General features: G+C 44.3%; 2 protein-coding genes across 2 annotated transcripts in view; one reads left to right on the top strand and one right to left on the bottom strand.

Moving 5' to 3' along the window:
* The window catches only part of ZBTB45 (zinc finger and BTB domain containing 45), a 500,250-nt gene that overhangs the window by 451,599 nt on the left and 33,894 nt on the right, over positions 1–14,757 (bottom strand). The window lies entirely within an intron of this gene.
* LOC142209101 (olfactory receptor 5V1-like) lies at positions 4,803–5,762 on the top strand. Its single transcript, XM_075278041.1, has one exon. It carries the CDS (start codon positions 4,803–4,805, stop codon positions 5,760–5,762), a length of 960 nt encoding a protein of 319 aa, XP_075134142.1.

Here is a 14,757-nt window from a genome sequence, read left to right as displayed (position 1 = left end):
GCTGTCACCGGGCCCCTAAAGTCCTGGGCCCTGTGGCAGCTGCCTCCGCTGTTATGGCGGTAGTTACGCCACTGGGTAGATGCTAAATCCTAGTGGGCTAAAGGATCTTTGATTACATCATAACCATGTGATCTTGTGTGGAGCTATTCTGGATACCACAGGACACTGGCATTACACAGAAAGAGGAAGAGGAAACAGAGAATGATGGAAGGTAAGGAGGAGAGAAGAGACAGCATGTGTGAGCAAGCGAGGGGGACTGGGGGCAGATGTAGGGGAAGATGAAGGGGCAAATAAACTGGTGGCAGTTGAAGGGGACATTAAACTGAAGGCAGAGAGAGGTGGGACATTACACTGGGGTCAGATGGAAGGGGAACATTAAATTGGGGGAAGATGAAGGGGGACATTAAACTGGGGACAGATGGAGGGGGAAATTAAAATGGGAACAGATGGAGGGTGACATTAAACTGGGGGAAACTGGAGGAGGACATTAAACCTTGGGTGTAGCTGTAGGTGAACATGTCCGTCTCTATTTGCCCCTTAGTTTAATGCCCCCCCCCTCAAGCTGCCCCAGTTTAATGTCCTTCTCTAGTTTCCGCCAGTTTAAACTGGGGCATGTGGAGAGGGACTTAATACTGTGTGGCAATTGGAGGGGAATATTGTAATGTGAGGGCTTATAATGTTAGGATGACTATAGGAACATTATACTGTGTGGGGGCACATGGAAAAATGGAAGAGAATGGGTGGAGTCAACATAGAAGTGGTTGGAGCCACACATTTTATTCCTCTTTCTGTCCTTTGAAAGTTGGGAAGTATGCTAACTTTGTGATCTCCCAGATTTGATACTATAGTCTCTCAGACCCAGCTCTCACCATGCTACAAGTAAAGCTCAGCATCTTCTACAGGTAACTCAAAAAGCTATACATACTTGGAACTTACATATCATTTCTCATCTTCCACAAGCCAACCCATCTAAACCTTCTAAAATCTTGGCATCCAATTGTGTTGTCAGATCTGGACTATTAAAAGCCTCTCAACTCCAACAGCTTCTTGCTGAAAAAAAATGTTAAGAGAACAAAACATGGCAAGCATATTGCAACAATAAACAGTCCAAGAGGCAAATCTTTTCAAGCCCCCTTTGGAAAACCCTCCAGTCCTCTTTTACTTTCTCTTCTTCAGGTGTTATTCTTTAGCTCAAAGGGTTGCAGTCCTCATCACCTCTTCTTCCTCCTGTGAGCAGCGGCAGATCCAGTTGATGGGCCTTCTCTGCAAATTACCTCTGCCAGTTCTGTTCTGGACCAACATGGCCACTCTGACCTCCAATAGGGTCTTCTGTCGGTCTCTTCATCACTCTCTAAAGCCTCCATGTTCTGTTATCTAGACAAGTCTTCCTGTGTACCTCCAAATCTTCAATGCATGCAAATGTTCCATTTGTAGGGAAAATCTCTGCTCCGTCATACCCTAGTAGCCAGGATCATCCACAGCAGTATACTTGACAGAAGACACTCTAAACAGGGGCCACACGGTGGCTCAGTGGTTAGCACTGTAGCCTTGCAGCACTGGAATCCTGGTGATTAAATCCCGCCACAGCAATTGCCCAATTCTTACAGGGGTTTGTATTCAGCTGTTATAGGTCCTGCTTCTCATGAGCACACAGGTTTCTCTTCCCTTGCCGTTAGATCGATCAAGCTTAATTCCAGGATGGCACCACATAGACAGGTAGCTGTAGTGGTTGTAAATAAAGCTTCCAGTGGTGTAACAATCACGGTCATCGGGAAGGGGGGTGACTGCAACAGGGCCCAGAGGGGTACAGGTCCCACAGCCAGCTGGAAATGACTGGGGCCCCGGATCACCATGATAATGGTAGGGGAAAGCCTGGTTTCCAGACTGCTATACCTATTGTTAACGTCGCCATGCTGTGTCCCTTTCCAGGGGTGGTGACTAAAAATAACTAATACATACACTCACCTCTCAGAAGGTGCCCTAGGTGTCCCAAGTTCTATATTTATGTATGTCTGCTGACCATGTTCATGTATAAATAGTCTTTGGAAATAGATGATCTTTAATGGGATTGTCCAGTTTCACACCAATACTGAGAGGCAAATATTATTTCCTACATTTTTTCAATATACTTTCTATATTAATCCCTCAATGTTTTCTAGAACACTGCTGGCTGTCATTTATTATACTAACTCCCAGTTGATAAAAATCAGTCCATGGACATGTGACATATGGTCTGCGGTCATGTAATGGACAACTCATGACCACAGACTGTATATTACATGATCATGGACTTGAGGAGTTGAAACAGAATGTATATTAGAAAATTGTATAACTTTTTATTATACAAACAATAACATTGGTCTGAAAGTGGACAACCCCTTTAAGTGTTAATAAATTCTCTCTTTTTTTGCTGCTGGTTTAAAGGGATTCTATCATTAGAAACCCTTTAAAAACTAAATACACGTAGGACTAGCCTTAAGAAAGGTTATTCTTCTCTTACCTTTATTATTCTGATCTGCGCCACCATTCCTGAGAAATGTATTCTCTCTTCCTTATGTAACTGAGTTCTCTCACAGCACTGGGGGCGTCCCCTGAGCTCAAACAACACTGGGGGCGCCTCCAGTACTGCTTGAAAACTCTCCAACAACGGCCTTTGTCTTCTTCTCCACCTCTGCCTCTTCTCTTGTGCCATTTTTCTGTGGCTGAACGAGAGAGGCCACAGGAAAATAGCCGTCAGACATGCATAGTCGGCCAAAGGTAAGAGAAGAATAGCCTTTCTTAAGGCTATTCCTACGTGTATTTAGTTTTAAAAGGGTATTCTAATGATAGAATCCCTTTAATTAAGTCATAAGTGACAACTGCGAGCAAAACCTCCAGAGGCCAGGTCTTCTAAGATAAAGACTTCACGTCTCTATGAGGTTTCAGTAGATAGGGATTAGGTGTGTACGTGGCCTGCACAGTGCACATCATTTATTAGGTTACTATACGTAGACAAGTCTCCCGCTGCCATTTTATGTTTTATTTCTTCTAGGTTACTAAGAATTCTGCAAACACTTAATCAGGTTGGGATAATATCTATATATTATATGCTATATAGAATAACTGACATTTCACTGTCTCTCTTTTTTTATCTAGCAGGATAGATAGGGATGGAGCAGCAACTAACTATTCTGTGTTACCCTGGGTACTAACATACACACATAGGGCACTAAACTATATCACTGTCATATTGAAGCCTGGTTATGATGTTACTTTACCATTAGAGATGAGCGAACACTGTTCGGATCAGCCGTTCCGAACAGCACGCTCCCATAGAAATGAATGGAAGCACCTGACACGTACACTTTGCCGGCGGCCGGTCGCCGTGCCAGGTGCTTCCATTCATTTCTATGGGAGCGTGCTGTTCGGAACGGCTGATCCGAACAGTGTTCGCTCATCTCTATTTACCATGAATTATTTGCTTCATAAAATTATTGATGCATATACAAAGGTGAAATTCAGTAGTAGATATCAGAAGCTGCTGCTGCAGGCACATCCATACAAGTCTATATGCATAAGTCTCATATCTGTGTAGAGAGCATCACTGCAGCTGTGAACCCTGAGATCTGCTACACTGTCACAGGTTCTGACTACAAACTATATACAGGACTACGTTAAGCTTCGGTTAAGCCATAAATCTAGCCCAAAAAATAAGGTATAAGTGCTGTTAAACTCATTACATGTCTTTCTCTATGTTACATTCACAGGAGTCAAAGCTGTTATGAGCAATGCTCAGAAATATAGATAATAGGGATGCAGAGGGAACAGTCGCACCAAACAGTATTATACATGTTAGGTAGGATCTTAGGCCTGACTAATATAATAAGGGTGCCCCTATTTTCTGGATTTTTAATCACAACTTTATGATATGAAATTGTTACTAAGAATAACTTAACAATCGTAGGCCAAATTTCCTTGTTCATGTTTAACCCCTTCTCAACATCTCCGTACTATTACAGAGGATACTGGGTCTTTAAAGATGGCCAGCGATCACATTCCACTCCAAAAACGCTTGATCTATAAATACATAAATATACATATATGAAAAAAAAATTAAGAGAGCCAAACAGCCATATTTTCACCATTGCATTCCCGTACACGGAAATATAGAAAAGTTACAGGCGTCAAAATATGGCAACTCCAAGAATTTAAAAAATATTTATTGAAAAGTTTTGGATTTTTTTTTTAGGTTCTGGTATCCCTGGAATCATACTGACCCATAGAATACAGGTGACATATCATTGAATGCTGTGAAAATAAATCTCGAAAAAAAATCGCACTAACTCAATTTTTTTCCCCAATCTCCCCATTGTGATTTTTTTTCTAGCTTCCCAGTACATCATATAGAATATTAAATGGTACCATTATGAAGTACAATTTTTCCCACAAACATTAAGCCCTCATATGGGTTTTTGAACTCAAAATTAACAAAGTTACAGGATTTGCAAGGTGGGGACTGAAAACGAAAATTGAAATACGCTTGCGGTGAGAAGGGGTAACTCCATGGTGCCAAGGCTGCTAAGCTGTTTCGAGTAGCTACTCTCCACTCCATACCAAATAATTCACTTTATTTCAATTAAAAAACCCATTAATACTACAGATCGATTCCCTCTGTGATTCCCATCCCCAGTTGCTTCCAAATCTTGATCTTTGGGAAATTGCCCAGTTTTCCACCCCTAAAACCAGCCCTGACTACATGGATGGTGGCGATCTGTGAATGTTCTCGTAAATCATCTTCAAAATGATCTTGTAATTCTATGATGATGACATTCACTGACCTACAACATCAAAACTACACATTGCTGGAAAACATTTTACTTCTTCATTTTTCTGACACTTGGTTCTTTGTCACCATAATATTTTTTGCTATTTATTGCACCATTCTAATTGGTAATTTCTGCATTTTCACCATCATTAGAGTTGAGACCCAACTCCACACACCCATGTACTTTTTCTTGAGTAACCTTTCAGTGCTGGACATCCTCTACTCTTCAGTCACGCTACCATTCATGTTATTTAACTGTGTAACTGGCAATTCAAAAATTTCCTTCCGTAAATGTATCTTTCAGTTGTATTTGTTTGTGTCCCTTGGAGGAGCAGAATGTATACTGCTGGCTGTCATGGCTTATGACCGGTTTGTTGCCATATGTAACCCATTACGTTACCCAGTGGTGATGAATGGAAGACTTTGTGCCAGTCTCGCTATAGCATCGTGGTTAAGCGGATTCCTCAACTCTGTTCTTCACACAATCATGACGGCCAACCTCAAATTTTGTCTGTCAGAACAGAGCATCAACCATTTCTACTGTGATGTACCACCACTCATACAAGCGGCTTGTAATCCCACCAAAACCAGTAAGAACTTACTGTATGTAGTCAGCATTTTTCTAGGTTTTACTCCTTTCCTCTACATCGTCATCTCCTACTTTCACATCATTTCCACCATCATGAAGATAAAGTCTTCTGAAGGACGTTGGAAGGCCTTTTCAACATGTTCATCCCATCTCATTGTAGTGACCATGTTCTACGGGACGGCGAACTTAAACTATGTAGGACCTACTGGCTACTCCTTGGAGTTGGAAAACTTGGCATCTCTCTTATACAGCACTTTGACTCCCGTAGTGAATCCAATTATCTACTGCTTGAGGAACAAAGAAGTGAAGGGAGCCTTCAAGAAGCATTTCAAACATACCTACTTTAACACTAAGGCCGCATGCAGATGACCTTAGTTTGTACATTATCCACAATATGTGGTTTATAATTGTAGATTATATAAGGACCTATAAATTTCTATAGCCCCATACACACACAGAAAATAGACAAAAATATGGAGCAGGTCCCATACCAGTACACTTTTCTGTCTCAGTCCGTTCAGTGAAAAACATGAATAGCCCATGGATACCATTCCCTATGATGTTCACTCTGTTTTTACTGAACCATACACTACCCATAGTTGCATGCATAAAGCTTTAGGGTCCTTTTACGCAAGTTCAGTTCCTGCCACGAACAAGTGAATAACAAGTGAATGGGCACTCAGGTAAAACCTTTACATGGAGCAATGACTGTAATTATGATGCACAATAGATTGTGACCATACAGTTTGCATGATGTGAGGGGCACATCTCCTGTTTATATGGGGAGATGTGCTGCTGATAAAGAAGCTATTTTATGCTAGAGTAAATTTAATACCCCTAATAAGCTGATAAAATAAGTAATTGATCATTTATCAGTTGGTTATTGGCCCATGTGAAAGGCTCTTCATAGATAATGTTTTTGCTTTGGCCTTTATCCTTCTATCATGTCAAATCCAGGAATTTTTTCAGATTATCTGCAAGATACTCATTCCTATGCAACTGTGTCTTTAACCATGAAACTATAGAACCCCTATAGAACATAATATAGCATAGTATCTTTACATATCAGTGATGTTCTGGTCACACATGCATTCTGCAGCCTTTACTTACAGTACAAAGGCCTCGTTCACATCTGCATTGGTAATCCATTCAGGGGAGTCAGCATGAGGACTTCCCCGAATGGAATACCAAGAGCATTGGCAAGCGGTGTGCAGTGAAAGTAGTTTGGGGAATTTCTATTACTCTGATTACTTTGATTTTTTTTTCTCTCTCTATGGTTTTTCCATATATTAGACAACAACTTTATGATTGTTTTAAATACATGGCATGGTACTCGTTGGCAGTTTTAAGTGGTCATCATCCTATTTCGTTAGTGTAACTGACTTAGACCCTATGGCAGGTAGTGATGATAGGGTGGGTGTGGGTTGGGATTTGATGTTATCTTGTTATATTATCTTATTCTGATGATCGATCTTATTCTTATTCTCTGCTCTTATGTGGTACTGATTTGTTTTCATTCTACATTTGAATTTGTATGTCTATTATTTGTTACTCTACATGTGATTGAAAATTTCAATAAAAAGAGCATACAAAATAAGCAGCTCCTCTGCTGTGTGGTTTCTCTGATCCAGGCTCATGAGCTGTAAAACTGCATGGCAGCACTTCACCTTACATCCATGAAATGACGGAGGACGCAAGCAGGGCCGCCATCAGGAATTTTGTAGCATAGCAGCCTACATCATTATTAATACAAACCACACATACCTTTAGAGGTATTGTGTGCTTTGTAGTTCTCCAGCTAAAAACTTATATATTATTGCCCCAGTTCCCTCTCCGCAGTGCCGCACACCCGAGTCCCAACAATCCCCCTCCCCCCCCCCCCGTCCACCTTCTAACATCTTTCCACTGCCCCCTGTACCCATACCTCCCAACTTTTGAAGAACCGAAAGAGGGACAAAATGTGCGGCGCGCTCTGCGCGCTGCGGCAAATTTAGCCCCACCCTTTTTTATGTTGACTCCGCCCATTCTCATTAATTTTTCATGTGCCCGCATACAGTATAATCCCCCTACAGTCACCCGTAAATTATATGTCCCCCCTCTATCTCTCCCCCAGCTTCATATACACCCTTCATCTGCCCCCAGTTTCATGTCCCCTCCATCTCTGCCCCCAGATTCATGTCCCTCCATCTCTGCCCCCAGATTCATGTCCCCCATCTCTTCCCCCAGATTCATGTCCCCCCTCCATCTCTGCCCCCAGATTCATGTCCCCTATCTCTGCCCCCAGATTCATGTCCCATCCATCTCTGCCCCCAGATTCATGTCCCCTCCATCTCTGCCCCCAGATTCATGTCCCTCCATCTCTGCCCCCAGATTCATGTCCCCCATCTCTGCCCCCAGATTCATGTCTCCACATCTCTGCCCCCAGATTCATGTCCTCTCCATCTCTGCCCCCAGATTCATGTCCCCACATCTCTGCCCCCAGTGTCATGCCGTCCTCTCCATCTCTGCCCCCAGTGTCATGCCGTCCTCTCCATCTCTTCCCCCCAGTGTCATGCCGTCCCCTCCTTCATCTGCCCCCAGTGTCATGCCGTCCTCTCCTTCATCTGCCCCCAGTGTCATGCCGTCCTCTCCATCTCTGTCCCCAGTGTCATGCCGTCCTCTCCATCTCTGCCCCCAGTGTCATGCCGTCCTCTCCATCTCTGCCCCCAGTGTCATGCCGTCCTCTCCATCTCTGCCCCCAGTGTCATGCTGTCCTCTCCATCTCTGCCCCCAGTGTCATGCCGTCCTCTCCATCTCTGCCCCAGTGTCATGCCGTCCTCTCCATCTCTGCCCCCAGTGTCATGCCGTCCTCTCCTTCATCTGCCCCCAGTTTCACGTTCCACCTCCACATTACACTTACCTTCTCCTCTGCTCCCTCGCCGCTCTCTGCGCGCCCCTCTCGTTGACACATATGTGGCTGAAGCAAGGAGCTGACACAAACTGCATGGCAGCACTTCACCTTACATCCATGAAATGACGGAGGACGCAAGCAGGGCCGCCATCAGGAATTTTGTAGCATAGCAGCTTACATCATTATTAATACGAAGCACACATACCTTTAGAGATATTGTGTGCTTTGTAGTTCTCCAGCTAAAAACTTATATATTATTGCCCCAGTTCCCTCTCCGCAGTGCCGCACACCCGAGACCCAACAATCCCCCTCCCCCCCCCCCCCCGTCCACCTTCTAACATCTTTCCACTGCCCCCTGTACCCATACCTCCCAACTTTTGAAGAACCAAAAGAGGGACAAAATGTGCGGCGCGCTCTGCGCGCTGCGGCAAATTTAGCCCCACCCTTTTTTATGTTGACTCCGCCCATTCTCATTAATTTTTCATGTGCCCGCATACAGTATAATCCCCCTACAGTCACCCGTAAATTATACAGTCCTATGAAAAAGTTTGGGCACCCCTATTAATCTTAATCATTTTTAGTTCTAAATATTTTGGTGTTTGCAACAGCCATTTCAGTTTGATATATCTAATAACTGATGGACACAGTAATATTTCAGGATTGAAATGAGGTTTATTGTACTAACAGAAAATGCGCAATATGCATTAAACCAAAATTTGACCGGTGCAAAAATATGGGCACCTCAACAGAAAAGTGACATTAATATTTAGTACATCCTCCTTTTGCAAAGATAACAGCCTCTAGTCGCTTCCTGTAGCTTTTAATCAGTTCCTGGATCCTGGATGAAGGTATTTTGGACCATTTCTTTCTACAAAACAATTCAAGTTCAGTTAAGTTTGATGGTCGCCGAACATGGACAGCCCGCTCTCAAATGATCTGAAAACAAAGATTGTTCAACATAGTTGTTCAGGGGAAGGATACAAAACGTTGTCTCCGAGATTTAACCTGTCAGTTTCCACTGTGAGGAACATAGTAAGGAAATGGAAGACCACAGGGACAGTTCTTGTTAAGCCCAGAAGTGGCAGGCCAAGAAAAATATCAGAAAGGCAGAGAAGAAGAATGGTGAGAACAGTCAAGTACAATCCACAGACCACCTCCAAAGAGCTGCAGCATCATCTTGCTGCAGATGGTGTCACTGTGCATCGGTCAACTATACAGCGCACTTTGCACAAATAGAAGCTGTATGGGAGAGTGATGAGAAAGAAGCCGTTTCTGCACGTACGCCACAAATAGAGTTGCCTGAGGTATGAAAAAGCACATTTGGACAAGGCAGCTTCATTTTGGAAACAAAAATTGAGTTGTTTGGTTATAAAAAAAAGGCGTTATGCATGGCGTCCAAAAAGAAACAGCATTCCAAGAAAAACACTTGCTACCCACTGTAAAATTTGGTGGAGGTTCCATCATGCTTTGGGGCTGTGTGGCCAATGCCGGCATCGGGAATCTTGTTAAAGTTGAGGGTCGCATGGATTCCACTCAGTATCAGCAGATTCTTGAGAATAATGTTCAAGAATCAGTGACGAAGTTGAAGTTACGCCGGGGATGGATATTTCAGCAAGACAATGATCCAAAACACTGCTCCAAATCCTCAGGCATTCATGCAGAGGAACAATTACAATGTTCTGGAATGGCCATCCCAGTCCCCAGACCTGAATATCATTGAACATCTGTGGGATGATTTGAAGCGGGCTGTCCATGCTCGGCGACCATCTAACTTAACTGAACTTGAATTGTTTGTCCAAAATACCTTTATCCAGGATCCAGGAACTGATTAAAAGCTACAGGAAGCGACTAGAGGCTGTTATCTTTGCAAAAGGAGGATGTACTAAATATTAATGTCACTTTTCTGTTGAGGTGCCCATACTTTTGCACCGGTCAAATTTTGGTTTAATGCATATTGCACATTTTCTGTTAGTACAATAAACCTCATTTCAATCCTGAAATATTACTGTGTCCATCAGTTATTAGATATATCAAACTGAAATGGCTGTTGCAAATACCAAAATATTTAGAACTAAAAATGATTAAGATTAATAGGGGTGCCCAAACTTTTTCATAGGACTGTATGTCCCCCCTCTATCTCTCCCCCAGCTTCATATACACCCTTCATCTGCCCCCAGTTTCATGTCCCCTCCATCTCTGCCCCCAGATTCATGTCCCTCCACCTCTGCCGCTGCGCGCCTCTCTTGCTGACACATATGCGGCTGAAGCGAGGAGCTGACCTGTGTCAGCTCCTCGCTTCGCCGCTGCTGCCGGCTACTGGCTTGTAGACGCGATCATCACATCGTGTCTACAAGCCAGTAGCCGGCGGCAGCGGCGAAGCGAGGAGCTGACACAGGTCAGCTCCTCGCTTCAGCCGCATATGTGTCAGCGAGAGAGGCGCGCAGCGGCAAAGCGAGGAGCTGACCTGTGTCAGCTCCTCGCTTCAGCCGCATATGTGTCAGCGAGAGAGGCGCGCAGTGGCAAAGTGAGGAGCTGACCTGTGTCAGTCCCTTGCTGTAGCCGCATATGTGTCCAACTCAGATCTGCGTCCTCTGGACGCAGATCTGAGTTGAAATCGGACACACGACTGCTGCGGGCGCCAGGGGGCCGGCACACGGTGGCGGTCCAAAACCGGGCCCACTCCATTTTTCAATTTGGCTGGGCCCCTGACGCCAGTAGCAGTAATACTGGCCTATCGGCGGCCCTGGACGCAAGCCCTTGCCCTTGCGAAGATGGAGGAGGGAAACAGTCCAGGAGGTGGATGGGTTCTATATTGTGTTGGAACTGGGCCTGCACAAACAGAGTGAAACTAGCACCTGGCTTCCTTGGCCTTATTAAATTTGGACTTTGGCTGATGCTGCCCAAAAATTTGACCTGGTGGTTCGAGAAAGCCATGTATTGTTCTTTTCTATAACTGGTGCTTCACATGTCAACAGCATGCACCTCTCCCCAAACTGACACATCCAAGGAAAGGCCCACATTTTACAACACATGACATGAATAAGGCAGGAACAGCTTTCCTAAAGAAATAATAGGTAACCTCCATCAAGGATTAGCACATGCCAGCATTTGGTGAAACTCAGTGGAATCCACTAAGTGGTACGGCAGTAACTGCACCCCCAGTAGGTTGGGCAGGTGTGAGTTAGGTTGCAGGACCACCAGATGACTGGGTGCATATTGCTGTTTGCTGGACACACATTCCATTATGGACAACTGATGCTGGCAAAGAAGGGTAGTAGGAGGAAAGGAGAGACAGTTAAATGATGATGATGATCATAACAACCATGTGCTAAGTGTAGATGTGGCCTGCCTACAAGAAAAATCACAGGGAGGAGTAGGAATTACTCACTTGCTTACATTCCCTGCCAAAGCCCTGCTATGTCTATGGCAAATAAGTTGGTAATGCATTTTTATGTGAATACGTGGAGATGTAGTTCCTACTTCCCACAGGATAGATAACCATGTGTAGTTGCTGCTGCCAACATCAGCAGTAGTGGAAACTTCTCTGCCACTACCAGTACCACCAACCCTGAAGTAACCAAGAGGCCCGTGGTCACTCTGGAGGAGCTGCAGAAATCCACAGCTCAGGTGGGAGAAACTGTCCACAAGACAACTATAAGTCATGCGGTCCACAAATCTGACCTTTATGGAAGAGTGGCAAGAAGAAAACCATTGTTCAAAGAAAGACATAAGAAGTTCTGTTTTCAGTTTGCCATATAGGGGACACAGCAAACCTGTGGAAGGAGGTGTCCTGGTGAGATGAGACCAAAGTTGAACTTTTTGGCCTAAATGCAAAGCACTATTTGTGGTGGAAAAGTAACCCTGCTTATCACCCTGAACACACCATCCCCACTGTGAAACATGGTGGTGGCAGCATCATGCTGGGGGGGGGGGGGGGGGCTTTTCTTCAGCAGGGACAGGGAAGTTGGTCAGTGTTGATGGAAAAATGGATGGAGCTAAATACAGGGAAAACCTGTTAGAGGCTGCCAAAGACTTGAGACTGGGAAGGAGATTCACATGGGCGTAACTTGAAGGGGTGCATAAAGTGAAGTCCCACCGGGGCCCAGGATCTTTAGGGGCCATAAGCACTCGCAGCAGTATTAAGATTGCAGATTCCATCTAGCCCATAAACCAAGGAGACCCACAGATTACCCTAACCACACCACAGGCTGATTAAACTCTTTAGCACCTGTAGCCATCACTATCAATCACTATCAATAAATCACTGTAGGGATGAGGTTGGGGGCCCTGGACAAAAAGAATTGCACCAGGGCCCACAAAACTTTAATTATGCCACTGGAGATTCACCATCTGTTTTGTGAAGAGCGCCAGTCCCTCGTGCAAAAGCGCCAAAGATTATTGTAATACAAACTTTACAGGGATAACTGGAAGTGATCATCATGATGGTCCAGTCCAGATGGAAGGAACAGGAAATGTGACAAAGTCAGAAATGTCTCAAAGAAGTCACAGATTTTTTTTGCCCTACTGTATTCACTCAATTGTTCGGGAGAGCCCTGTGTAGAGTCAGTATCTACAACTATATCATGACTGTATGGTGTTAATATTAGCATTCCTGTGTCCCCATCCCATGCTGAACTCTTAGCTATGTATCTGGGTATGATAGATAACACCCAACAGTCAAGTTGCTCATAGTATTCAGGAGAAATAACACAGAAATAGAGTATCAAACAATTATAAGAAAAGATGCTCCAGAATTTTTATGACATACTTCGATATTTCAGGAGAGGTGACATGTCCTGCTCAATACTATTATCACCCACTGTCAGAAAACTTGATAAATGTTGAACATTTAGACAACTGCAAGGATTTTCATTAGGTTTATTCTATAATTTCCTATGTTGTCTTTGAAGGCTAATGAGGGAAATTCACAGATTATCTGGAGATTCATTAAGGCGATTTATTTTAGTAACAAGTTATAGTAATTTTTCTAGGGCCTGGAATCAGCTCAGTAATGATGAAGCTACTGGGATTCATTATTGGGCTCCATAGAGAATAGGATACCATGCATTGTGTATTCAGGCTAATTGTAACAATTAACCTGATACACATTAACTATTGGAGAGGTTTGTGTGGAAAATAAATGTAGCAATAGTGTTATATATTATATACCATATTTTTCGGACTATAAGACGCACTGGACTATAAGACGCACGCAGGTTTTAGAGGAGGAAAATCACAGGGAGGAGTAGGAATTACTCACTTGCTTACATTCCCTGCCAAAGCCCTGCTATGTCTATGGCAAATAAGTTGGTAATGCATTTTTATGTGAATACGTGGAGATGTAGTTCCTACTTCCCACAGGATAGATAACCATGTGTAGTTGCTGCTGCCAACATCAGCAGTAGTGGAAACTTCTCTGCCACTACCAGTACCACCAACCCTGAAGTAACCAAGAGGCCCGTGGTCACTCTGGAGGAGCTGCAGAAATCCACAGCTCAGGTGGGAGAAACTGTCCACAAGACAACTATAAGTCATGCTATAAGACGCACGCAGGTTTTAGAGGAGGAAAATAGGGAAAAAAAAAATTGAAGCAAAAAATGGTAAAATATTTAATATAATGGGAGTTGTAGTTTTGCAACAGCTGCAAGGCCACATTGACAGGTGACCCTGCAGCTGTACGGGGATGCATAGAGTGGGGTTTTTTGCGGGGCCAGAAGTACTTTTTAGTTATACCATTTTGGGGAATATCTATTGCTTAGATCACCTTGTATTGAAAAAAAACCCGGTGGTTTATGACATATGATTTTCTACTTTTATATATATATTCTAGGGACAGGAGGTGATTTAGAACTTTTATTTTTCATATTTTTAAAGTTTTTTTTGTTTGGTTTTTTTTAACTATTTTATTCCCCCCCCCCGGGGCTTGAGCCTGCGGTCACTTGATTGCAAGTCCCATAGACGGCAATACAAGTGTATTGCCGTCTATGGGACATTCTGTCTATTAGTATTACGGCTGGTTATAGAGACCAGCCGCAATACTAATATAGCCGTGACAGGCCGGGGAGCCTCATTAGGCTCCCGGCTGTCACCCGAACAGGTCGGCTCCTGCGATATCGCCGCGCAGGAGCCGGCCTGCAACTTTACAGGTACGGGGCCGGTGGGGACCGGCCCCGGGGGAGAAGGGGCCACCGATACTGACTACAAACCCGGCATCCACTGTACTACAGAGGCGGATGCCGGGGAGGGATAGACGCCGGGGCCTGAGACATTGCTACGATCCTCTGCCCTGCCTGAAGCCAGCGGCGGGGGGACGGAGGAGCGGAATAGCATCACTCCTCCCGCTGCTGGCTTCAGGCAGGGCAGAGGATCGTAGCGATGTCTCAGGCCCCGGCGTCTATCCCTCCCCGGCATCCGCCTCTCTATTACGGCGGGTGCCAGGCCAGGCACATTCAGACTATAAGACGCACCCTTCTT

The sequence above is a fragment of the Leptodactylus fuscus genome, chromosome 6, assembly GCF_031893055.1.
Source record: "Leptodactylus fuscus isolate aLepFus1 chromosome 6, aLepFus1.hap2, whole genome shotgun sequence".
Lineage (NCBI taxonomy): Eukaryota > Metazoa > Chordata > Amphibia > Anura > Leptodactylidae > Leptodactylus > Leptodactylus fuscus.
This window is presented reverse-complemented; position numbering and strand designations above follow the sequence as displayed.

Excerpts from the sequence above, each read along its gene's own strand:
- LOC142209101 (XM_075278041.1), top strand. The coding sequence starts at position 4,803 with ATGACATTCACTGACCTACAACATCAAAACTACACATTGCTGGAAAAC.